The 26,036-nt window shown below is 44.2% G+C and overlaps 1 protein-coding gene across 1 annotated transcript in view; it reads left to right on the top strand.

The window, feature by feature from the left end:
- Positions 1–7,793: 7,793 nt before the first annotated feature.
- The window catches only part of LOC149320324 (uncharacterized), a 45,394-nt gene continuing 27,151 nt past the window's right edge, over positions 7,794–26,036 (top strand). The window contains exons 1-3 of the mRNA XM_089500637.1: positions 7,794–8,023; positions 8,700–8,844; positions 13,637–14,080. Of these exons, the coding sequence (XP_089356763.1) occupies positions 8,803–8,844; positions 13,637–14,080 (486 nt within the window). The 5' untranslated portion in view covers positions 7,794–8,023; positions 8,700–8,802. The remainder of the gene's footprint in view (positions 8,024–8,699; positions 8,845–13,636; positions 14,081–26,036) is intronic.

Genomic DNA, 26,036 nt, shown 5'->3' with positions numbered 1-26,036 from the left:
TCCTGAAATAGCCACTACCTTCAACCATTTGTTATTGTTATGGCAGTATTTTGAGTTCAATTTTTTTTGTTAGTTTGTTTGTTTTTAACAAACGCTTTAGGCCACACATAGCTCTAGAAAAAATGGAAATAGCAGAGATAACTTTCATTGAACTTAAACTGGCAACCACAAGTGGGATCTGTTGATTCCCATGACAAAATTGAGATGAGCTGTAACTATATATTTGTATATGGAGAGAACTATTGGATTTGGTCTCACAATAACAAGCTATGGAGGCCTTATGACCTTCATAAAGTCTGTATGAAAATGGAGTACAGTCCGTCCTCACCTTACGTGGGGGATCCGTTCCGGATCCCTCCGTGTAAGGCGAATTCCGCCTATGCTCAAGCCCCATTGGAAACAATGGGGCTCGTGCGCGGCGGCATGGCGGTGCGGGCGCGCGCAGGGCGCAACGGGCATGCGCGCCCTTTCAATTGAATGGGACGCTCCGCCCCCCGCGTGCCCCGCGGTTTGAGCACGTACGCTCAAGTCCGTGTATGTCAAGGCAGCGTATGGCGAGGTTCCACTGTATTGGTGTTGAAGGCCCAGACTTTGAGGGGGAGGAGGATCCTTCCCTTGAGGGAGATCAGGATCCTCCAGCTTAAACTGCTTAGAGGTGTCATTAAACTCCAATATATTAATTGTCTTATACAATAATACCATAAAAACAAATACAGTAATAATAAAAGATCATCAGACCCCAAAAGTCTAAGAGATTTCAGGAGCTACTGAAAGGCCCTCATTTTTATTTGTATTTTATTTTTTCAGATCAGATTCCTCTTCTGAGGAATGAACTCCAGGTAATGTTTTGTTTTGTTTTAACAGAGGCAGACTGGAGAAGAAGCAGCAGGACTTTGTTCTTTTGACTTGCTGTCTTTAATCAAAATGGCTGCCGCCCCTCAAGTTGAAGCTTTGCCTCTTATCTTAAAAAAGGAAGCACAATAAATAAATAGTTTAGACAAATTCCCCCAAAGGAGTGACTGAAACATCCAACTAGGGGATGATGCACCTGGCAAATCCTTTTCCTAACCCTCTCTGATCCCTTCAGTCGAGTGGATCATGGAGGAAGAAGAGGAGGAGGAGGCAGTTGGTTTGGAGGAAAACTCTCCACTTGCATTTCTGTGCAACTGAGGTCTCTCTCAAACTGGCAGTGCAAGCCAGAAACTCTTTTAAAACTGGCAATGCAAGCCAGAAACTCTTTTAAAACTGGCAATGCAAGCCAGAAACAAACTCTCCACTCACACTATTGAGGTAATTGAAATCTCCTTGAAAACTGGCAATGCAAGGCAGAAACAAACTTCTGGGATAAATCCTAACCCACAAACATTGGATTAGAAGTAGGATCCTCACTCACCTCTTGAAGTCTGCCTTCTCTCTCTCTCTCTCATTGTCCAAACCTCTTGCCAGGCCTGATGTCTGCAGTGGACGCATTCTGGCCAAGGACAGGTGGTTCTCCCTCCTCCAGCCATGACAATGTCCTCTCAGGTCGTCCATCTCACCGCCCAAATCCTATCTTGGGTTGGTGACTGTGGTGTGGCACCATTTGGTTAAGGACAGGGAATATTCCTTCCTCCACCACATCAGTTCCTTTCAGGATGTCCATCTGACTGCGCAGACCCCTTGTCAGGGATGGAGATTGCAGTGGAGCGCATCTGGTCAAGGGCAGAGGGATCTCCCTCCTCCGGCTGCGCCTGGGCCCTCTGGTCTTTCAGCCCCTTTGGCCAGACATGGCTGGGCTGTCTTCTTCTTCTTTAATGCTGGAGTTGGACCCAGTTGGCTTACAACACAGCAGCTTCTGAACTGTCTCTCCCTGCCTGGCTTTGCTTCAGCTGTTAGAAAGTCAAAAGGATAGAGCAAGACTAAAGAAAACATTGCTGTTTTTGCAGGTAGTTGCCAAGGCAGGAGAGAACAGAATATGAATAGAAGAAGAATAGAAGAAATATTAGAAGAAATATCAACGTCTTTAAGACAAAGAAGGAGGAGAAAAGGAAAAACACAGCCTACTGAGAGCGAGGCAGGAAAAGGACTGAGGGATGGTGGGGGTTGCTCCTTCTGGTGGCATTGACTCCTTCAAGTCTGTTTTTCCTGCCTATTTCGGAGCAAGAGATGGAAGCGACCCATGTCCAGCGATGGCGCTGGAAAATTCTTCCGTATGTGCTGACAGACAATGCTTTTGCACTCATGCAAACATGAAGAGCACTTGTGTTTTGGATTAACATGGGAGAATTTCCTACTAGTTAGACATAAACTGCAAAGTTAATCTGGCACTTCCCTCTGAGGCAGAAAACAAGTTAACTATTCAAAGTACACAAATGCAAAGGTCGAGGCACAGATCATTAACCAGTAATGCTGCATTCTTCCTACCTCTTTGTTTTCTGCCTATAAAAGAAAGAGACTTGTATAGTTCCAGGTGTCAGTTGAATTGGCCAGGGGTCACTTGAGTTTGCCAGGGGTCAATTAAACCGTCCATATCAGATGGCAGATGGCTTTGTTTGATTTCTTTACAGGTGGCGCCCAACCAGGGACTTCCTCCAGTCTTCGCCCTATTTACCTCACCTGGCAGGAGTTACAGGTGCACCTAGCATCCCTAAAGGATCACAGTAAGAATGGGTAGCTCTTTATCAATGGCTCAGTGGAAACATGCTGAAGAGATTTATTATTTATTACAGAATGCAGGGACCAAAGTTAATAAGTCTGACTTATAATGGAGATTAGTCACCAGTGCATCCGGTATCCCGAAGAGGGCTCTTTAAAAGTAGATATTTGGGGGGAAATAGGAAGAACTTTACATGCAGAGTCAATAATGCCAATTGAGGTGTTACAAACGCGGCATTTGTGCAGACATTCCATAGAAAAATACATGCCTGTTCCAGCAGGATCAGTTTAAATTAAGACTCCCCCTTTGTGTGCCTCAGATTCTGCAAAGACGTGGTCCAGGGTGCTGCTACCTTTGTTCTTTACAATAAACTTTTTGTTTTACATTAAGTTGTTGTGGATTATTGGTCAGAGCACATCCCAAGTCCCACAGTTCTAAGGCTTCTTGGAACCTTTTGGGTTCCATCTACCTTTGAGGGTGGACCATCCTAATCGGTCCTCCACCCTGGGTGGATTTGGGTAGTTGCCTTAAGTTGAACCTCAACCAGGTAATGGCCTGTCCATGACAGAGCAGAGGTACTACATACCTCTGCCCACGGAGTGCCCCAGTGCGTACTAAAGACAACATCGAGCATATTACCTGCGCAATGCGTCGGACCCAAGACTAACTGGGATAGGCCCATGGCCATCATCGAAGCCATGAACTCCCGAGTTGCACCTGTTAGATTTTGTGAGCTGGCCTCGAAAGGGATGTTGAGATCTCCCAGAACCAGAAGTCTGGGAGACTCCAGCACCAGTTCTGAGACCAGTTGTGTCAGCTCGGCTAGGGAGTCTGTTAGCCCACGGGGTGGCCAGTAGGCCAACAGGATCCCCAGATTATCCTTAGCCTTCTAGGTCAGGTAAATACACTCGATGAAGTCCGTTTTCCGGACTTGGTTCCTGGTTAAGGTGAGAGTATTTTTATGGACTATGGCAACACCTCCCCCCCGCCCACATGTCCTGGTCTGCTCCCTAACAGTATACACGGCTGGAAGAGCCTGTGGCCACACTGCATTGCTCTCAGCCCCCAGCCAGATCTCTGTAATGCAAGCCAGGTCACAGTTCTTATCTTCCAAAAGATCGTAAATAATGTGGGTCTTATTCTTGATTGACCTGGCATTGCACAGGAGCAGAGACAGGGTCTGTGGTACGGTTGGATTGACCCTCGGTTCTTTTGGGTTAGGAGGGTGGATGGAAGGCAGGATAGGTATCAAGCATCGATCCTGCCTTCTCTTATATCGTAATTCCACCCTTCTACCGCTATATCTCCCCCTGCCCCGCACTACTTCAATTGGAGCTCCATCATGTAGATCTAAATTAACGCAACCCCCCACTTCCCCGCCAGAGTCATCCCTACAATACAACATTTCCAGTCAGTACCTGGAGGAGAGCCCACATTAGGCTCATTCCTCTCACCCCTGTGCTCACCCACTACAACCCCACCCAACAACTACACAACACAACTAGTACACTACAACGTGGTTGCGCATGTGCACAGCTGCGGAGGTGTAGATGGTCCGGTGCTCCTCAGGCGCTGCGCAGCTGCACAGGGGTCGACTCACACAAAGTCCTGGGGCACAAAAACACACCAACACACACCTGTCCTTGGGGTCAGAACGAAGGGGGAGCCGGCAAGCCAGCTTTAAGAAGTGCTGCTCTCACTGACATGCCTCCCTCACCCTCCACACAGCTGTTCTTCAGGCTATCCCTGATGGAGCTGGGTCTGCCTGATCGCTCCCTCTCAGGCCAAGATGACAGTTAAAGGAGGGAGGAGTCTATTCCTTCAGGCTATCCCTGATGGAGCTGGGTCTGCCTGATCGCTCCCTCTCAGGCCAAGATGACAGTTAAAGGAGGGAGGGGTCTATTCCTTCAGGCTATCCCTGATAGAGCTGGGTCTGCCTGATCGCTCCCTCTCAGGCCAAGATGACAGTTAAAGGAGGGAGGAGTCTATTCCTTCAGGCTATCCCTGATTGTCAGAACTCCCAAAGACAATTGCTATTCAATGTTCACAGTTCCTATAGTATTATAGTTCCTGTTCACCTTGCTAGCCATTGCTTTAGCTTTTAGTTCTGCCTGCTTGCAAAGGTGGGAGGGGGAAGGGAATTGCTTAGATGCTAGTTTGCTGGGTGATAGTGATGCTGGAGAATGTAATGTAATGTTTAATTAGTTAGAGACATCTGTGCGGCTTGTCCAAGGTCGTGCCTTGGCTTCACAGGCTGATCTAGCCTGGGAAGCCAGTGAAAGGGGGGGATAAGACAGCCCACAGAAAAATTAGGTGGAGAGTGAGTGGTTTTAACCTACTGCTTGAGGCTTGGGTTTCAGTTTCTGCAAAGAAGTCTGTCTGGCTACATCCCTTGTATTCCAATAAACTTCACTGCTTTTTGAGCAAGTTGCTGTGTGGATTCTTGTGGAAGTGCTGGGTCTTACAGTTTGCAGAAACTGCTGTAAACATCCTGATGGACGTGACCGTGCAGGTTGAGGACACCGACATCGAGACTGATGCGGTGGTGAACCCAGAGGGCCTCGAGACTGAGGACGGCGCCGAGGAGCGCAAGGGAGCGAGGCCCAAGGCAGGGCCCAGCTCAGAGGACCAGCCGGAGGACTGGTGGTTCCTGCCAACGGGGCCCGGGAAGCAACGGCGCCGAGCAGGCAGGCTGACTAATTGGGACCAAGCCGTAGGTGAGACGATGCTGCAGAGTCCGAGACCAAAGAACCTTGCCGACGAGGTGGCTGGTGTCAAGGACGACCTTCGAGAACTGAAGGCTATGGTGGCCAGCCTGATGCCCAAGACCGGGAAGACCAAGGGCCCAGGAGCCAGGAGGGCACCGGGGACGGCGGCCGCCCTAGCAGCCCCATCGGGCGAAGCTGAGGAGGACGACGATTCGGAGGAAGAGGCCGTGGAGGACCAGAGCACTCGGGCCCCTTCACGCCAAGGGGATGCCTGGGGAACCCCAAGGCGTCGGCGTGGAGAAGCGGAGGCCTGGAGGGAGCTTTTGGCTGGCAAGTTGGAGGCCAAGTTCAATGGGGATCCTGAGCAGCTTCCATTCTTCCTCGCGCAGGTCGCCGGGCACATGCGAGCCAGAGGGGACTACTTCCCGGATGAAGCCGAGAAGGTGAGATGCGTGGCCGGCAGGCTGGAGGGCCAAGCGGCTCAGTGGCTGATGCAGCTGTATGACTGTGGGGCGCGTGAGTTGCGGTCCCTGACAGCTTTCATGACGGCGCTTCGAGCCCGGTTCGAGGACCCTTTCCGAGTGGATTGGGCCAAGGCCAAGTTCGCCACCCTACAGCAGGGGAGCCGTACCGTGGCGGAATATGTGCTGGAGTTCCGAAGCGTGGCCGCCCACATCCCTGATTACCCGGAGGCGATGATGACCCGTCACTTCCAGGATGGGCTCCGCGCGGAACTGCTGGAGTGGATCCTGATGAAAGAAACGCCAGTGGGGCTACAGGAGTGGATTCGCTGTGCCGGCGAGGCGGAGGCCACCAGGGAGCGGATTCGGCTGGCGAAGCAGCGGGCCGCGTTCCAACAAGGGAAGGTGGCAGCAACCTCGGGCCGAGACAGCGGATCGGGCAAACCCAAGGCTTCGGCGGAGACGGAGAAACAGCGGCGGATGCGGCTGGGCCTCTGTTTGGCCTGTGGGGAAAAAGGCCACATGATTGCCACCTGCCCTGAGAGGGCCAACGTCAAAAGAGCTCATAAGGCGGCGTCTGCCGGCACCGGAGGCCCAGGGAAGGAAGCCGCTGGCCAGGCAGCCGCACAGGCTGGGGCCGAGGATGAGTGCCCCGCTGGACCGGCTCAGGACCAGACAATCCCGGACTTGGTGAGTGGAGGGGTCTCCATATACTTCTTGGAAGTTAAATTGGGACATAAAATAAAGGGGACTACAGAGCCAATGCTGGCGGCTTTGGACTCGGGGTGCACCCGATGTCTGATCAGCGAAAGGCTGGTGCAATCGCTCCAGATTGAGCAGGAGCCTTTGCCGGAGCTGATCCCGTTCCTACAGATGGACGGGACGGTCATGGGGGGAGAACCCAGCAGTTATCAGACAGAGAGACTTACCCTGCAGATTTCAGGGCACTGGGAAGCTATTCGGTTTGTGGTGGGGCCTACCAGGGGTTGTGATTTGGTGCTGGGAATAGACTGGCTGGCGTTTCACAACCCATTCATCAATTGGAAAACCAAGCAACTGGTGTTCAACGACCCTGGGTGCAGTAATCATGTGGCCCCTGGTAGGACCCTGGGGAGGGAGCCTCACCGAGCCACAGCGGTGACAGTCTATGGGCCTTTTCCACGAGAGGCAGTCAGCTGGTTACAGGAGATGGCATATAAGGATTTGAGTGCAGTATTTGAGGAAACTGAGTGTGACACCCTGCCGCCACATAGAGACACAGACTGTGCTATAGAGCTGACACCAGGGGCCCCACTCCCCAAACCCAAACTGTACTCCATGACTCCAAGGGAGATGGTGACACTGAAGGAATTCATCAACAAGAACTTGGCCCGGGGTTTCATTCGCCCCTCCAGCTCCCCTTTTGGGGCTCCAGTGTTTTTCCGGGAAAAGAGTTGGGTCCAAGAGACATTGCAGAAACAATCCAGTTCAGTGCCAGGGAACCCAAGGAAGTGTAGTTTTGTGAGACATTGAGCCTTCTCTGTCATACTCTGGTGCCACAACAAACTACAATTCCCAGGATTCCCTAGCACTGAAGCAGGGCACTTAAAGCAGTCTGGATTATTTCTGCAGTGTGTTTTGGACCTTAGTTATTAAAACGCTCAAGGTCCAATCCATACTGCAGAAGTAATCCAATCTGAGATTGCTTTAACTGCCCTGGCTCAGTGCTAGGGAATTCTGGGAATTGTAGTGTGTTCTCAAAGGGGACAGAGAGAGTGGAGGCCTCAGATTGCTAAGGATGCTCAGGGGGGGGGGGGGGAGAGAGAGTCCATCAAGGGAGAAAGAGCAAAGCCCTCAGATTCCTAGAGAGTCATGCAAGGGAAAGAGAGGAGAGGCCTCAGGTTCCTAGAGAGCCCCCAAGGGAGCTGAGAGAATACAGAGCTCCGATTCCTAGAGGGTCCTCCAAAAGAGAGAGAGAAGAATTCAGATTCCTAGAGAGTCTCGTCAAGGGGAGAGAGAACGGAGAGCCCAGGTTCCTAGAGAGTCCCCCAAAGAGGCCTTAGAGCCGAGGCTCTGATTCCTAGGGAGTCCGCGAAGGAGGAGAGAGCAGAGAGGTCTGAGATTCCTAGAGAGGCAGGAAAAGTGTTTGGAAAGGCCAGGTGTTTGTGGGAGAGAGAAGCCCAGAGAGAGAGAGAGAAGGAGGTGGGAAGGGAGTGGGTCCCCCTCTATGGGGCCAGTCGGTGAGTCGGAGGGGCCAGGGGTCCTTGGAAAGAGAGAGCGAGAAAGCTCTTTGGGATGAAGGGAGATGCAGCCCTTGAGGAAGAGGAGGAGGAGGAAGAAGGGAGGGAGAGGATGGGGTCCCTTCTAGGAATGGACGGAAGCTCTGCTCCCCAGAGAGAGAGAGAGAGAGTCTGGAAAGAGGGGGATGATGAAGGGAGCCCCATGGAGACCTGGCTTCTGGGGGAGGAGGAAGGGCTGCCCCTCTTTTGCCCTCTTTCTCTCCAGGGAAAGGGCCTGGCAATGGAGGAGCCCCTCTGCATCCCCAGCCTCCCCTCCTCCTCCCTCTCCCCAAGGACCCTCATGGAAGGGGGAAGAGGGCAGTTTCCATGGGGAGCCCCTTCTCCCCCATCTCCCCTTCCTTTCTCTTTCATGGGGCAGAAGGGGAGAGGGCCTTCCTTCCTGGGGCTGCTGGGTGGGTTTGAGCCTCTCCTCCTCACAAGGAGACCCAGAGAGAGAGAGAGGCTCTTATGGGCTCCCTGAATGGAAAAGGGCCCCAGGAGAGAAAAAGGGGAAGGAAGGTCACCCTGCACCCCCTTCATCACTCCTCACAAACACAAACACAACCAGCTTTAAGAAAATAAACACCAGAAAATACTCTCTCGGATGTTTAAAGAATGTCTCTCCTTATGAATGTAGGAAGGAGACCAGAGAGGCACAAATGTTCCTGACCCTCTTACCTTCACAACAACCCAGTGAGGTAGACACAAGAGAGGGACCATGAAGACCACAGACTAACCTTATGACCGTCCAAAAAGGCAGAAACGTCCCTGTCAGGAAAGAGGTGAGTCTCTTTGATCTGCTCTGAAGGATTCAGGTCGGAAGGTCTGCAAAGTGGGGAAATAAGTCTTCCAAGCATTTGGGTGACTGTATAGGAAAGTATTCTGCTTGTAACATAGGAAAGAGTTCTTCATGTTCCCCTGATCCTTTTCCCTTTTCCAGTTCCAGCCCTGAGGCTGCCATCCTTCACCCGCTTTCCTGGGAGGAAAGGCCCCTCCAACTCTCTCAGCCTTTAAGGCTCCAGAACACTTTTTATGCCCTTGGAGGCAACAGACACACTCAGCCCCCCTTCTGGAAATGGAAGCAAAGATATCTGGGGAAAAATAAGATCAAGAAGATGAAAAGTCATTTATCTTTGTATTTTATTTGCCAGAGAAGAAATGCAGGTGGCAGACTATTTAACAGAATGATAGAAAATCCAGGTGAGGAGAAAGGCCAAAGTTTCCCCATCCTCTGTCTCTTCCACCCAAAAGGATGTGCCAGGCACCCATTTCCCAGTTACATCCCAAGTCAGGTTCCCCTCCCTTTTCAGTCTGGGGCAGGAGAGGGGCAGGAGAAGTCCATCAAACAGCATCATTTCTCCTTCTTTGTCTCCTGAAACTCCGTGGCACCAGAGGACTAATCCAGATCCTCAATTCTTTATTGTTGTTGTTATTATTATTTTATTATATAAAAAACACACATATAAAATCTTAGTACAAACAACCATGTATTTATACATATACAAACATAGACATACAAGCCTACACATTTGTTCGAAACACCCATCTTTAACATCCTGTCCCATCCGAATTATACATTCCCAAAGAAGAGTCTCCCTTCCCTACCCCCTTCTTCAAACCTTTACCTCTCTACATTGAACCTTGCCAAAGTTCTTTCCTCCTTTCTTCTCTTCCTCCTCCTACTCCCTACTAGCTTCCTTCTATATTAACTACTTACTTACACTAACCATCCGCACCTACTTTTCCCATTTTTCTTACTTCTTACTTCCCATCCTACTCTTCTTACGTCTTATTCCGTCTTGCTTCTGTCTTCTACTTAACATACATACCAACACAAACACATTCCACATTCGTCCTGACTTCCTTCTACCAACTTTCGCTCTAGTCTTGTTAGTCTTCTCTTTCTAACAGTTTTTCCCCTTTATTCATGGATCCATCTTCCCTTAACTATATTTTTATCTGTCTTTATTTAACATGATTAACATCTTTCCTTACAAATTTTTTAAATATATTTTTTAAATTCTTCTTACAAATTCACTACTGCTACTCTTCCCCATCTTCGCTCCAAGAATTTGATAACTTCCATCCATTCTTCTCTAGTTTGATCTCTGGGCTTATCTCTCATTAATTGTGTTAACCTTTCCATTTCTATTCCTTCGTACAGTTTTAACATCCAATCCTCAACTGTCGGGCAGGTTTCACTTTTCCATTTCTGCGCAAAACAAATCCTCGCTAAAGTAACCATATAATACATAATTTTTTCATCCTTCCTTTTTATATCTTCCTCAAAAATTCCTAACAAGTAACATTCTGGCATTAATCTTATTTTCCTTTTCAAGATTATATTAACCTGCTCATTTATAGCTTTCCAAAATTTCTTTGCCCGTTTACATGTCCACCAACAATGATAAAAAGCCCCCACCTCTTTTCTACATTTCCAACAAGTATTATTTTTTGTCTTGTAAATTTTAGCATTTTTAACAGACGTGAGATACCAATAAAATAACATATTTGAAAAAGTTTTCCCTTAAATTTTGCGTTGGTGGTATAGTGGTGAGCATAGCTGCCTTCCAGACCCTCAGTTCTTTGGGGTGGAAGAGGAAAAGCTACCAGACCCCCAGGGCTGAATTCTTAACCATTGAAGCTGATAGCAGATATCAAGAAGACCAAGTAAGAAAGTTATAAACTTCTCAGTTTCTCTAGGAGGAAACCATAATTTCTTAAATATCAAACAGCTTAACCAGAGCTGCCTGGGTATCAGTTCCTTTCTCAATCTGAGAGCCATGGTGTGTGTGGTAAAACATAAACATATTCTCTGTGTAGGAGAAGTGTGGTAATTCTCCCTTGCAGGTTCCTCACCCAGAATGTCTCCTTGGGCTCCTGCCATCCATCCACTTTGCCCCTTGGCTTTCAGTTCTCCCTTGGGTTCACTGCCTAGTGGGCCAACTATGAACCAACATGTCTGGTTTCATAGAATCATAGAGTTGGAAGAGACCGCAAGGACCATCCAGTCCAACCCCCTGCCATGCAGGAAATCCAAATCAAAGCATCCCCAACAGATGGCCATCCAGCCTCTGTTTAAAAACCTCTAAGGAAGGAAATTTCACTACACTCTGAGGAAATGTATTCCACTGTCGAACAGCCCTTACTGTCAGGAAGTTCCTCCTAATGTTGAGGTGGAATCTCTTTTCCTGGAGCTTACATCCATTGTTCCGGGTCCTAGTCTCTGGAGCAGCAGAAAACAAGCTTGCTCCCTCCTCAATATGACATCCCTTCAAATATTTAAACAGGGTGATCATATCACCTCTTAACCTTCTTTTCTCCAGGCTAAACATCCCCAGCTCCCTGAGTCGTTCCTCATAGGGCATGGTTTCCAGAGCCTTCACCATTTTAGTCCTGTGGGTTCAGGTTTCTGTGCCTATAACCAAGATTCCCACCATTTCTGTCAATGAGTGACTTAGGTGGAGGTTAAAAAACAAGAAGAACAAAGTTTGTTGAAAAAGAGTCTTATTTATACTTTTGAGTATTAGTGCTGTCTCATTATTTCTATTAATGTTACAATTGTATTGAACTGTAAGCATTTCTTCATGTTCCACAATCCTAGCTCTTTGGTGCCACTTGGCCATGATCCCAAATGAATTTACGTCTCCAGGACCAGATGAACTACATCCAAGGGTATTAAAAGAACTGGCAAATGTAATATCGGAGCCATTGACAATAATCTTTAGAACTCCAGGAGAACAGGAGAAGTCCCAGCAGACTGGAGGAGGGCAAATGTTGTCCCCATCTTCAAAAAGGGGAAAAAAGAGGATCCCAACAATTATTGTCCAGTTAGTCTGACATCAGTACTAGGAAAGATTCTGGAGCAGATCATTAAACAAAGAGTCTGTGAACATTTAGATGGCAATTCCATAATCACAAAAACTCAACATGGGTTTCAGAGAAAGAAGTCATGCCAGACAAATCTAATCTCTTTCTTTGATATAATTACCAGCTTAGTAGATGAGGGAAATGCTGTGGATATAGTATATCTTGATTTCAGTAAGGCCTTTGACAAAGTTCCCCATGATATTATTGCAAACAAGCTTGTAAAATGTGGGCTAGACAAGGCAACTGTTACATGGATTTGTAATTGGCTGACTGGCCGAAGCCAAAGGGTGGTCAGCATTGGCTCCTTTTCATCCTGGAGAGAAGTGACCAGTGGGGTCCCACAGGGCTCTGTCCTGGGCCCAGTATTATTCAACATCTTTATCAATGACTTGGAGGACAAAATTGGGGGAATACTTATCAAATTTGCAGATGACACCAAATTAGGAGGAGTAGCTTATAACTCCAGAAGACAGGATTAAAATTCAAGATGACCTGAATAGACTAGAAAGCTGAGCCAAAGCTAACAAAATGAAATTCAACACAGAGAAATGTAAGGTACTGCACTTAGGGCAGAAAAATGAAATGCACAGATGTAGAATGGGGGACACCTGGCTGAATGAAACTACATGTGAAAGGGATGTAGGAGTCCAAGTAGACCATAAGTTGAACATGAGTCAACAGTGCAATGCAGCAGCTAACAAGGCCAATGCGATTTTAGGCTGCATCAATAGAAGTATAGTGTCTAGATCAAGGGAAGTAATAGTGCCATTGTATTCTGCTTTGGTCAGGCCCCACCTGGAATAGTGTGTCCAGTTCTGGGCACCACAATTTTAAAAAGATTTTGAGAAACTGGAGCGTGTCCAAAGGAGGGCGACTAAAATGGTGAAAGGTCTGGAAACCATGTCCTATGAGGAACGACTCAGGGAGCTGTGTATGTTTAGCCTGGAGAAGAGAAGGTTAAGAGGTGATATGATAGCTGTTTAAATATTTGAAGAGATGTCATATTGAGGAGGGACCTAGCTTGTTTTCTGCTGCTCCAGAGACTAGGACCCGGAGCAATGGATGCAAGCTCCAGGAAAAGAGATTCCACCTCAATATTAGATGGAACTTCCTGACGGTAAAGGCTCTTCAACAGTTAAACACACTTCCTTGGAGTGTAGTGGAGTCTCCTTCCTTAGAGGTCTTTAAGCAGAGGCTGGACGGCCATCTGTTGGGGATGCTTTGGTTGTGCTTTCCTGCATGGCAGGGGGTTGGACTGGATGGCCCTTGTGGTCTCTTCCAACTCTATGATTCTATGATTCTATCCAGGTCCTGTAGAATCCTGGGGCTTGTAGTTTGGGGAGGCACTAAGAGCTTTCTGGGAAATAATTCACAAAACTAAACATCCCAGGATTCCATAGGACACACAGCTATGGCTGTTCATGTGGCAACAAATCTCTATAGGTGTGCTATTTTTAAGCAGCTGTACACCTATTTGTATTTTGAGACAAATAAATATGGATTGATAGAGTAGCTGAGCAGCTACATTCACTCCTCCAACCTCTTTGAATTGAATTTGAAAGCGACCCTATCATGGTATGTTAGGAGCTCAGTCAACTGAACCTGTTGCAGCAGAGCATCTTAGGGACATCTTTGCCCTCAGACGGATAATGAAGGAATAACTTTGACCCTTTTTGTGGCTTCATTTGGTTTAAAAAAACATAGATGGAGAAACCGAAACCAGTTGATCCTGAAGGAAGAAAAGGACACGAAGACCTCATTGCTGAGAGCAGAGGGGGAATCTGGGAGAGGATAAACCAGGAGTCCATGAGGGAGGAGCTTGCCAGCCCAGAGACGCAATGCCAGGGCTTCAGACAGTTCTCCTACAAGGAAGGAGAGGGACCCCGAGAGGTTTGCAGCCGACTCCACCATCTCTGCCGTCAGTGGCTGAAGCCAGAGCGACACACGAAAAATGAGATCCTGGACCTGGTGATCTTGGAGCAGTTCCTGAGCATCTTGCCCCCAGAGATGGGGAACTGGGTCAGGGAATGTGGGGCAGAGACCTGCTCCGAGGCGGTGGCCCTGGCAGAAGGTTTCCTCCTGAGTCGGGCAGAGGCAGAGAAGAAGGAGAAAGAGCAGCAGGTGAGAGCATATCTTCCTGGGGCCAAGGTGAGTAGGATTTGGCTCTGGGCTACCATTATTATTATTATTATTATTATTATTATTATTATTAAAAAAGTATTCTTTATTACAACATATATACATCAAATAAAATTTATGCATTCCAAACATTGCTAGATCTTAATATTTTCTCTTCAATGTCCCCCTCCTTCCCCCTCCAAAAAAAGCCAATAAACAAAGTTCATTCCTTCGCTTAGCTTAGCATCTTAATTATAATTGCTTATTTCTTATAACAAAATTCCTCAATTTTTGATTGTATTATCTTCCTCATATCTTCCTCATATCTTCCTCATAAAGTAAATGTTTATGTTTCATTGGACAAGACTGCAGAGTATCTCTTTTGATAATATAAATATGTATCATTTTGCTAACAATAACTAAAGAAAATTTAATCTTTCCTAACCCATTTGGTTCCTTTATGAGATTTCTTCTCGTTTCATTATTTTCTGTCTTAACCTTCATATACATCATGTCATTATCATATATACAAATCAGAGGCTTCTATAAGATTTATTTTCAATTTAAACCATTATTTTGCCTTGGCCCATCTTGTTTCACAATAGCTTATCAGTGGTTTCCACATTCTTTCCACACTCGTTTTTTCTTGCCTTATTTTCTTACATAGAACCTCTAAACACATGATAAATAATAGGGGTGACAATGGGCACCCTTTTCTTGTTCCTTTTCCAATTTTGAATTCTTCCGTTTTATCTCCATTCACTATGACTTTTGCCTTTTGTTCTTTATATATTTGCTTTATCCACATTAATATATTTTTACCCAAGTATAATTTGTTAATTGATTCCATCAAAAAAGTCCAATCTAAATTGTCAAACGCCTTTTTGGCGTCTAAGAAAAGAAAAGTCAACTCCTTTCCTGGATTTTTTTCGTAATATTCAATCAAGATTGTTCTTATGTGTTGTTTTGTGTGTCTTTTAGGTAAGAAACCGCATTGGTCTTGGTGAATCAAGTTACTTAATTTTTTTTTATCCTTTCAGCTATGATATTTGCAAATATTTTATAGTCGTTATTCAAAAGAGTTTTGCGGGAGTATCTTATCTTTCCCTTCCTTTGGTATTAACACGATCTTGGCTTCCTTCCATGTGTCAAGTACTCCTTCCTTTAAAATGGCATTCAATCTTTTTTGTAGGGGGTCAATTAGTACTTCTTGAAAAGCTTTGTAGTAAAACTTGCAGGGAACCCATCTGGGCCTGGTGCTTTTCCGCTTTTGGGTTTTTTGATTGCTTGTTTTATTTCTGTTATAGTAATGGTTCCATTCAATAATCCCTTGATTTCCTCCGTTATTTTTAAACTATCTATATCTTCCAGGTAATTCTGTATTTTTTCGCTTTGTTCTTTTTTCTCAGCCAATTCTTTATATAGTTCTTTTGTAGTATTTGAGAGAAATTCTTTTTATCTCCTTTGTATATTTTTTCTGTCCTTCATCTCTAATATATTTTTTTCTCTTCTCTTTCTTACTTTTAATGCTAAATATCTTCCAATCTTATTTCCAAATTCAAATTTTTTGTTTTAGATACTTCAAATTCTTCTGTCATTTTTCTATTTAGTTGTTTTCTAAGCAGACCCAATTGGTTTTTAAGATTTTTATTATTTTTCCTGAAATCAGCCATAATTTCTTTTTCTTTCTCTTGGATTTTTTCTGAAATTATTTGAATTTCCTCATTTTTCATTTTTTTCTTCTCAGCATTTTTTTATAATAAAGCCTCAAATAACCACTTTTAATGTATCCCATACTGTTTTCATCCATATATTTGGGTCTATATTTTCTTCAAAGTAAAGCTTTAATTGTTCGCTAATTTTTTTAATTGATTCTTCTTTTAACAAGTTTTCATTTAGTCTCCATGAGAAGGGTCATTTGTTTAGCCTCTAGATATATTTGATTATGATCTGACAGCTTGTTTATCCTTATTTTCACATCTTTTATGTTTTTAAATAGTTCTTTAGAGATGAAAAACATATCAATTCTTGAAGCCGAATTATGTGGGGCTGAGTAAAAGGTAAAATCTTTCATACATTGAAATTTCTGTCTCCAAGGGTCTATAAGTGAAAAATAGTCTTATAACTCAAAAAATTTATTCAGGAGTTTCCTTTATCTTGGATTTTTTTCCTTGATTGTCTGTCCATTTTAGTAGAGCTTCTTATAAAAATTTCCTTTATTTTGAATGGGTCCATAGATTCCTAATACCAGAGTTTTCTTCCCTTTTAAGTTAATTTCTACTCCGATATACCTTCCATCTGCGTCATTAATTATTTTGATCTCTATAATTGAATTTTTCACATATATTGCAACTCTGTTTTTCTTTTTTTTTCCCTGCACTTACAAAGGTTTGTCCTAATTTAGGATTTTTTAGATATTTTATATCTTGTGTTCTGATTCCTGTTTCTTGGATGCTCAAAACTTCAATTTTCACTTTTTCTAGAACATGGAAGTTTTTTTTCTTTTATAGACGGAGTTCATTCCCTTAACGTTCCAGGAAAGGAACTTCATTTTTCTTCTTTGTTAAGTTTCTCTCAGATCTCTTTGTCTCTTCTCCCTTGTTCTCCTTCCTCTCCTTCTTGCTCTCCCTCCTCCTTGTTGCTTATGTTCCTGATATCTATATCACCTCCTGCTCCTCCGACCGCTCCCTGTTCTTCTTGTGTCTTGTCTCTATATATTTCTCCAATGAGATCCTTCTTCAACTCTGAGGTTTCTTTCTCTCTTCTTATATCTTCTGAATCCAATCTTTCTCTCCTTCTTAATTCCCTGCTTCTTTCTTCTTCTCTAAAACATCTGTTGTAAAAAGTTCTCACTTTTTCTGGTGTGTCTATTTTTATTTGTTTTTGACTCCATGTAAAGGATATCCCTTCCAGAGGTTCCCATCTATATCTCATATTTTTCATCTGCAACATTCTTGTTAGTGTTGTATCTCTTTTTCCTTAATATTTCTGCTGGGACATCTTTAAAATTTTTGATTTCCTCTCCATTTATTGTCATTTTTCTGTCATACTTGCCTGTATGATCTTCTGGTTTTCTGCTGCTTCAGAGACTAGGACCCGGAACAATGGATACAAGATACAGCAAAAGAGATTCCATCTCAACATTAGGAGGAACTTCCTAACAGTCAGGGCTGTTCGAAAGTGGAACACACTCCCCCGGAGTGTAGTGGAGTCTCCTTCCTTAGAAGTCTTCAAACAGAGGCTGGATGGCCATCTGGCGGGGATGCTTAGATTGTGATTTCCTGCATGGCAGAATGGGGTTGGACTGTATGGCCCTTGCGGTCTCTTCCAACTCTATTCTTCTATGATTCTTTCTCTTGTGAAATATACTACGATATCTCGAGGTAAATTCCTGTTTCTTGCCGAGGTAGAATTAATTTGGAAGATCTTAGCCACATCCATATCAAGGTATTCTGTTTAACATTCAATTGATTCTGCCAACACTGGTATAATTTTTTCATACAAATCTTTGTTAACCTGTTCTTTCAAACCTCTTATTTTAATGCATTTTTTCCTGTGTTTGCAAGAAGTTCTTAATGGTTTTTTCTACTTCTTCCATTCTCCTTTCTAATTCTCCCATTCTCTTGTTCATATTTTTAACCTCAATTGTTATTCCTTTCATAGTCTCTTTCAAGTCATCTATCTCTTCTTTAAAATCTCTCCTTAATTCATTCCTGGAATCTTTTATCTATTGTCTTATATTCATTTCAATCCTTTGTATTGCCTCCAATACTTTAAGATTTGGGTCTGAAGTTTTCAGTTCTACTGATGATAATAATAATAATAATAATAATAATAATAAAATTTTATTTATATACCGCCCTTCCAGCGATCAGGGCGGTGTACAACAGCTAATGCAATAAAATACTAATACATATATCAATAACAATATTAAAATAGACATTAGACACATCATCGACTTTAAAACCCCAATAGCCAGCTGCCATCGCTGTCGAAGGGTAGGGGGAGACTAGCTGGGATCTATTTCAGGGAACACCAACCTGAACAGGAAGGTTTTTAGCTCCCTCCTGAACTGGGTAAGGGAGGTGGATGAGCGGAGCTCTAAGGGCAGCGTATTCCAGAGGGTCGGGGCGACGATGGTATATGACCTCCTTGTTGTGGAGGCCAATCTAGCCCCTGGGACCCTCAAAAGTTGCTGCCCAGATGTTCTGAGGGTGCGGGGCGGAATGTATGGGGAGAGGCGGTCCTCCAGGTATCCTGGGCCCAAGCCATGTAGGGCTTTATAGGTTATCACCAACACCTTGTATTGTGCCCGGAAGCGGATGGGCAACCAATGTAGATCTTTAAGTACAGGTGTAATATGACTGGTCCTGGAAGTACCAGTGACCAGTCTGGCTGCCATATTCTGTACCATCTGTAGCTTCCGGGTTTGGTACAAGGGTTGCCCCATGTAGAGCGCGTTGCAGAAATCCAATCGAGAGGTTACCAGAGCATGTACTACCGTTTCAAGGTCTCTCTGGGCCAGGTATGGGCGCAGCTGGCGAATAAGCCGAAGCTGATAACAGGTGCTCCTGACCGTCGCATCCACCTGAGCTGTAAGGTGGAGCGACGAGTCAAGAAGCACCCCCAGACTGCGCACGGAGTCCTTCACAGGAAGCGTGATCCCGTTCAGGACAGGTGGAACCATCGCCATTCCTGGACCAGGGGAACCTATCACAAGTACCTCCGTTTTCTCTGGATTCAGACTGAGTCGGTTTTCCCTCATCCAGCCCATTACTGACCTCAGACAGGCCACGAGAGGAGAGACGCCATCCTCGGTCACTGCATCAGTCGGAGACATAGAGAAGATTATTTGGGTGTCATCAGCGTACTGATAACCCCGCGCCCCATGTCTCCGGATGATCTCTCCCAGTGGTTTCATGTAAATGTTAAAAAGCATGGGAGATAGAATAGCTCCTTGAGGGACCCCAGTTGTAAGGGCCCTCTTATCGGAGCATTCGTCTCCCAGCTGCACCATCTGGAACCTCCCAGAGAGGTAGGACCAGAACCACTGGAGCGCAGTGCCCCCAATTCCCACCTCTGCCAGGCGCTCCAGAAGGATACCATGGTCTATGGTATTGAAAGCCGCTGAGATGTCCAAGAGCACCAACAGGGACACGCTTCCCCTGTCGATGCCCAGACGGAGATCATCGACCAAGGCGACCATGGCCGTTTCAACCCCGTAACCCGCCCGAAAGCCAGTTTGAAATGGATCCAGATAATCCATTTCGTCCAAGATCGATTGAAGTTGGATTGCAACCGCCCTCTCGATCACCTTCCCCAAAAATGGCAGATGATCTTCTTACCATAGTTAGCTTCTGTTCTGCTTGTCCTGGTAATTTCCTTTCATTTTCTTTTGCTGCCGTATCTCTTATCATGACTGTTGATGTGTATAACTCATTTTAATTTCTAAGAAGATTTTGTTGGGGTGTGTGTATTATGGTAAAAAAACAGCAGAGTTTTGAGACATTTAACAAGCTTTACTTAACTGAAGCAAAAACAAAACAATATGAATGACACAGTAAACAGCAGCAAAAGATGAAAGCACAGTCAAAAATCCTAATTCAGCAGCATGCTAACATTGTCTTACCATCACAGCAGCATGGAGAGCAGTATACAAAGAATGCTCCCATTTGCTCAGCAGACCTGCAAGGCAGTTATTGTATCTTTCTACCCCTGACCTTTCTCCAAGGCTTGAACAGCAAGTTTCATCTTGTCTCACAGCTGTCTCGCAGTGGATGCGCCATCGGCATTTGAAGCTCAACATGTCCAAGATGGAGCTTCTTGTCTTCCCTCCTAAGTCCACCCTTCAACACTCCTTTTCTGTCTCTGTGGACAACATTTCTATTCAACCAGTCCAGCAAGCCCGCAGTCTTGGTTTTATCTTTGATTCTTCTCTGTCGTGTATCCCTCAGATCCAGACCACAGCCAAGGCTTGTAGATTCTTTTTATACAATATTGCCAAAATCCAACCATATCTCTCCACCTCTACTGCCAAGATCCTGGTCCATGCCCTAGTGGTCTCACGACTTGATTACTGTAACGTCCTCCTTGCTGGGCTTCCTCTTTCTCACCTCCGTCCTTTAATTTCTGTCCAGCATTCAGCTGCATGCACTATCACTTCCACCCACCGCTCTGACCACATCTCTCATGTGTTGGCATCCCTTCACTGGCTCCCCCTCCCTTTCCGCATTCAGTATAAGCTCCTGCTGTCGACATTTAAAGCCCTCCATGGACTGACCCCTTCTTACTTATCAGACCTTATTTCTCCCCACCTTCCCACTAGGGCTCTCCATTCTGGTAGTCGAGGTCTGCTGTCTCAGCCCAGGATTTCCTCTGCCCCATCCCGGATTTGCCCCTTTTCACTTGCTGCCCCTCACTCCTGGAACCTTCTTTCCACACAAGCAAGAGCCATCACTTCTTTAACCAGCTTCAAAACGGAGCTGAAAACCATCCTGTTCAGAGAAGCCTTCCCAGGCATTGCATAATTGTCGCTTACTATCTGATGTTCTTTTGGTGCCTGTTTATCTATCCATTTCCTGTATTGCTATGTATTGTATATGTATTATCCTACTTGAGAGTATGTATTTTCCCTGGAAGAAGATTAACCATCCATTATGAAGCCAAGCCCTCCCTCCAGTCCATCTGCCTTGGTCCAGGCCTTGGAGGTAGAGAGGAACTGCTGGACCTCTTACCCTTTCCCTCCACCACTCCCTTCTCCTTCTGTGTCATGTCTTTTTAGATTGTAAGCCCGAGGGCAGGGAACCGTCTAACTAAAAAGATTGTATGTACAACGCTGTGTAAATTTACAGCGCTTCATAAATAAAAGTTAATAATAATAATAATAACAACAACATAATCACCTGATCTACTTAGCTTATTACCATGGTCTACACCTGCCAGTTTACTACACTCTCATCCAGTCACAACTTAGCATACCTTGACACCCATCCTTGTGTACTGGATGAAGTGCATAACCAACTGGTAGACTTATACAACATTTTGAATCAAGCCAAGCCTGGACATCATCTCTTTGTGTTTTACGGCAACCAATGGCTTGGTGAACACATCAGCTACATTTTCTTGTGACACACAATATATTAGTTGTATTACATTGGCTTGTACAACATCTCTTACATTATGATATTTTACATCAATATGCTTAGTGTGACTTTTTACCCTTTCTGTTGTTGCCATTTCGATGCATGCTTGAGAATCTTCATAAACAGTGACAGGTTTCTCTACTTCAATTTGTAGATCCCTCAGGAGTTGTATAAACCATACTAATTCACAACATAAATCAGATAAAGTGGCATACTCAGCTTCTGCTGAAGAAACTGACACAAAACTCTGCTTCTTAGATTTCCATATTACAGGAACTTTGCTAAAAAACATAACAATGCCTGTTGTAGACTTTCTGTCCTGTACATCATTGGCAAAATCACTGTCTTCATAACAGCATAACTCATTTGATACTGAAGACGAGATTAACAAATTATAACTCATTGTCTCCTTTAAATATCTCATGACTCTCTTCACAGCTTGCCAGGCTGCAATGGTTGGTTTTGAACAAAAACAACTTAATATGTTTGCAGTTGCAGATAAATCTGGCCGACTCCAGTGTGCAAGATATAGTAGACTCCCTACTGCTGATTGATATAGTTCTACATCAAACACTATATCACATTCATTTTTAACAAAGTCTACTACCATGGGAGTAACCTGACCTTTGCAGTCTTCATATGGAGTTTCTGCTAAAGCTGCTTAATTTTTTCCTTTTTGCTGAGCAGAAAACTTCCATCAGCTGTTCTTTCAATTTCTACACCTAAGTATTTGTGAATACTTCGCAAATGCTTTATTTGGAATTTCTTTCCCAGGTCTGCTGCAAACTTATTTACATGGTCTATAGATGGAGCAACAAAACAAATATCTACAAATGCAAGCACTATTTGTAAATCTTTACCTGACCCTTTGGTAAAGACACAGGGATCAGCAATACCTTGTTTGAAACCATGTCTCAGTAATTCAGCTTCAAGGCATTTGTACCAGCATCTAGCTGACTGTTTTAATCCATCAATAGCCTTATTCAGTTTCTAAACCATATTTAGATTACTTGTTTGAAAACCAGGAGGCTGCACCATGAATATTGATTTATCCAGCTGTGCATTTAGAAAGGCTGTAGTTATATCAAAATGGTGAACTAATGCACATGTTTATGCAGCTATAGCAAGGATTAACCTCAGACTTTCAGCCTTAGAGGTAGTTGAAAAAACTTCATCATAGCTCTCAAACCTCCTTTGTGAAAAACCTTGAGCTACGAGTCTAGCCTTGTATTTTACTTCTCCTGAACTAGAATGTTTGATTTTGTATACCCAGCGCCATCCTACAGGCTTTTTATCTGTTGGCAGATTCACAACAGTATATACCCTGTGGTCATTCATGGATTTCTTTTCAGCTTGCATCGCCTCTTCCCACTTTGCCTTCTCACTGGAAGGCAGACTCAAAACTTCCTGATAACTTGGGGCTCTAACATAATATTGCAAACTCTAATAATATTAGGAACTGAAAACCTTTCAGGTGGAACCCCTTTGTTCTCTCTCTGAGACCTCCTTGGATAAATAGTAGTATCTTGCTCAATTGAAACCTCTGGGCTTTCCTGCCCCTCCTTTTTAACATTTCCAGGGCTTTTCTCAGGACTTTTTACCTGTTGACGACTAGATGAAATGGTTTCATTAAGAGGAGATTGAGGTGGTGAAGGTGTAACACCAGTACTGTCTATCCCGTCACTCCCATTCACGGGTAAAAGAATTTCTGAATTGGCATGAACATGCCTCCAATTGCTTTCAATGAAACTTGCATTCTGGGATATTACACCTTACCATAGCCTGCATCAAACCTATATCCCTTACACCCTGTGGCATAGCCCAAGAATCTTAGCTTTGCAGCTTTAGCTTGACCCTTTCTTCTTTGTGCCTTTGGAATATGTACCCAGGCATAGCTCCCAAAAATCCTTAAATGTGTAAGGTTGGGTTGCTTACCAAACAACAAAAAATATGGGGTGTTGTTAATTGCAGAGCTCCATATCCTGTTTACAAGATAGTTTGCAGTGAGTAAAGCTTCAGCCCAATATTTAGTACTCATACCAGAGTCACACAATAGTGAGTCTTTTACCACCTGGAGCATTCTCCCATGGTGCTCCACTATGCCATTTTCCCAAGGCGAAAAAGCGTTGGTGAGTCTATGCAGGATGCCTTTTTTTTTCCAGCCACTGCTGAAAACAGCTTGACAAGTATTCTCCTCCTCGGTCTGATTGTAATTGTGCCACCTTGTGGCCAAATTGCCTTTCTACATAGGCAACCCAGTACACTCGGCCCTCGGGTTACGAAATTAATCTGTTCCGCCGCCATTTTCGTAACCCGGAAGGCTTCGTAAGCCGAGAAAGCCATAGGCGCTAATGGAGAAAAGCCGCGATTTGGTGCGAAATAGCGCCGAAAAGCACCAAAAGGTTATTCGTAACCCGGAATAACCTTCGTAACCCGGAAATATTTTTTATTTTATTTTTTTTTCGTAACCCGGAAATTTCGTATCCCGGCGCATTCGTATCCCGGGGTAAGAGTGTACTTAAATATTTGAAAAACCTCCCCTTTGTTTTTCATACCATAAGCCCAGCTATAACAGCTGTAGTCATCTACAAAAGTAACAAAATATCTAGCTCCATCTAAGCTGGCTTGTAAGGGCCCTACAACATCAGAATGTACTAACTGAAAGAAGAATTCTTGAAATGCTGCCTGGAAACTGCCCGCTCCACTTGGCGTTCCTTTCTTTTAGCTTCTGACGACCAGTGAAGTAGTGCATTGTCAAGTCTTTTTCTGGAAGAACTTCCAGACTTTGGGAAAAATTGTCCCAGGAATCATCAAGGGAACTCAAAACAATAAATACTTTGTCACTTTCTTCAAAAAATGTGCCCCTCTCCGACAACTCAACAAAAGCTGCTGCAAATGCTGCAAAACATCCCCTTCTGGCTCCAGGTGTGGTCTGTAGTGCTTCCTAGACAAGGTCATCTTAGAAATAGCAGAGGTGCAAATATGGATTCCTCACAGAGCCTCCCAACACTCCTTTGCAGTCTGCTCTCCTCTGACCTCTGTCAGGCTGTGCTGGGGGATTTTCAACAGCTTCCCATAAGCCTTCCTTAACAAGAGAACACCGTATCTTCACAGACCAAGTCAAATAATTATGGTCATTGAGTCTCTCAAGTGGTAGACCACCAATCATTGTACTGGCCATGGCTGCTGATCTTCAGCACCTTGGGCAGACAAGAAGCCCTTTTTGCTTCTTGTCTGCCCAACAAAAAAATAGGGAAAAAAAGCTACAGACTCTTCAGACTTCTAATTTCCTCCAAACTACAACACTGCCATCGTGGTGCTTTGGGCCCATAACCATTGTTGGGGTGTGTGTATTGTGGTAAAAGAAACAGCAGAGTTTTGAGGCATTTAACAAAAGCTTTACTTAACAGAAGTCTTTAAAAACTGAAGCAAAAACAAAACAATATGAATGGCACAGTATACAGCAGCAAAAAATGAAAGCACAGTCAAAAATCCTAATTCAGCAGCATGCTAACATTGTCTTACCATCACAGCAGCATGGAGAGGCATATACAAAGAATGCTCCCATTTGCTCAGCAGACCTGCAAGGTGGTTATACCTTTCTAATTGGTTAACATATTCACCTGGTCTACTTAGCTTATTACCATGGTCTACACCTGCCAGTTTACTACACTCATCCAGTCACAACTTAGTATACCTTGATAGATTTATATAGTAAGATTTTATGTATTGATATATTTCTCTATATATGGGCTGCCTTTATTGAGGCATTGAGGGGCAAAGGCTGAAATCTGGTGTTCCCAGACTTGGCTTTGAGAAGTGTGGGGAGGATCAGCCTTCTGCTGAAATGGAATCTCAGTCTCTGAAGCATCTGAAAAGAGTGATTCTGTTTTAAAACCAGGTGTGTGCTCCGTGTGTGCCAGATTTTCAAAGGAAGTTCCCAGGTTTCCCTGCTGACACTGCCACACAACCTGACTTGCACCCATGATGTGTTCAGGAGCAGAATGGGTTTCCACCCACTCTAGCAAGTCGCCAGTTTTCACCTCTAAGGGGTCAAACATTTTTACCACTGCTGAGTTTTTTCATGTTATTTTAATTCCAAAGCCAACATAACAAATTATCAACATTAGGGTTGTGCCCACAGAGTGTACAGGTGGGGATATCTATACACTAACAGTTGGTTTTCATGTTTGTTTCCCCATATGTCTATTTCAGTTCTTCCTTACATGCACACAAACAAATGAATACATGAGTAGACTGCCATTATAAGTCAAAGCAGAGTTTTCCAGAACTCCAGATGTTCTTGTTGTGGGCTCCAAGGAATTGTTTGTGTTCCAGCACATACAATAAATGTATACCAAGTAATAACACAAGTGTCATTCTGTATCCCACCTTTTTGAACTTTTTTTGCTATCTATATATATATATTTGCTAACTATTTTTATTATAATACAAATACAACACCTTCTCACCACACATACAACATATCACATAAAAACAAAAGCAGCAAAGTCGAACATGAAATATTCCCTTAAGGTAAAAAAATAAATCATTCTTGTGGTTCACAACAATCACAATCTGGTATCTGTTCCAGCATGTTGAGTTGGAGCTATCTATTTCCAGGGTTAATGGTCCTATAAAGTACTGTAATGTAACTTGCTTTATAATCTGGTTCATTTTAATATGATAAGCAGAGAAAAAAAGAAAAATAGAATTAAGTTAAGTTTGCCCATTTCTTATCTCAGAGTTATCCATTGTTCGCTAACTTCTTGCTCAGTAGCTTTATGAGCATCTTAAAGAAATTTTATTTGATTTGCCTTGAACATAAAAATATAATATTAACT

This window comes from Sceloporus occidentalis, unplaced genomic scaffold (genome assembly GCF_023333645.1).
Source record: "Sceloporus occidentalis isolate IW3139 unplaced genomic scaffold, rSceOcc1.0.p SCAF_1, whole genome shotgun sequence".
NCBI lineage: Eukaryota > Metazoa > Chordata > Lepidosauria > Squamata > Phrynosomatidae > Sceloporus > Sceloporus occidentalis.
This window is presented reverse-complemented; position numbering and strand designations above follow the sequence as displayed.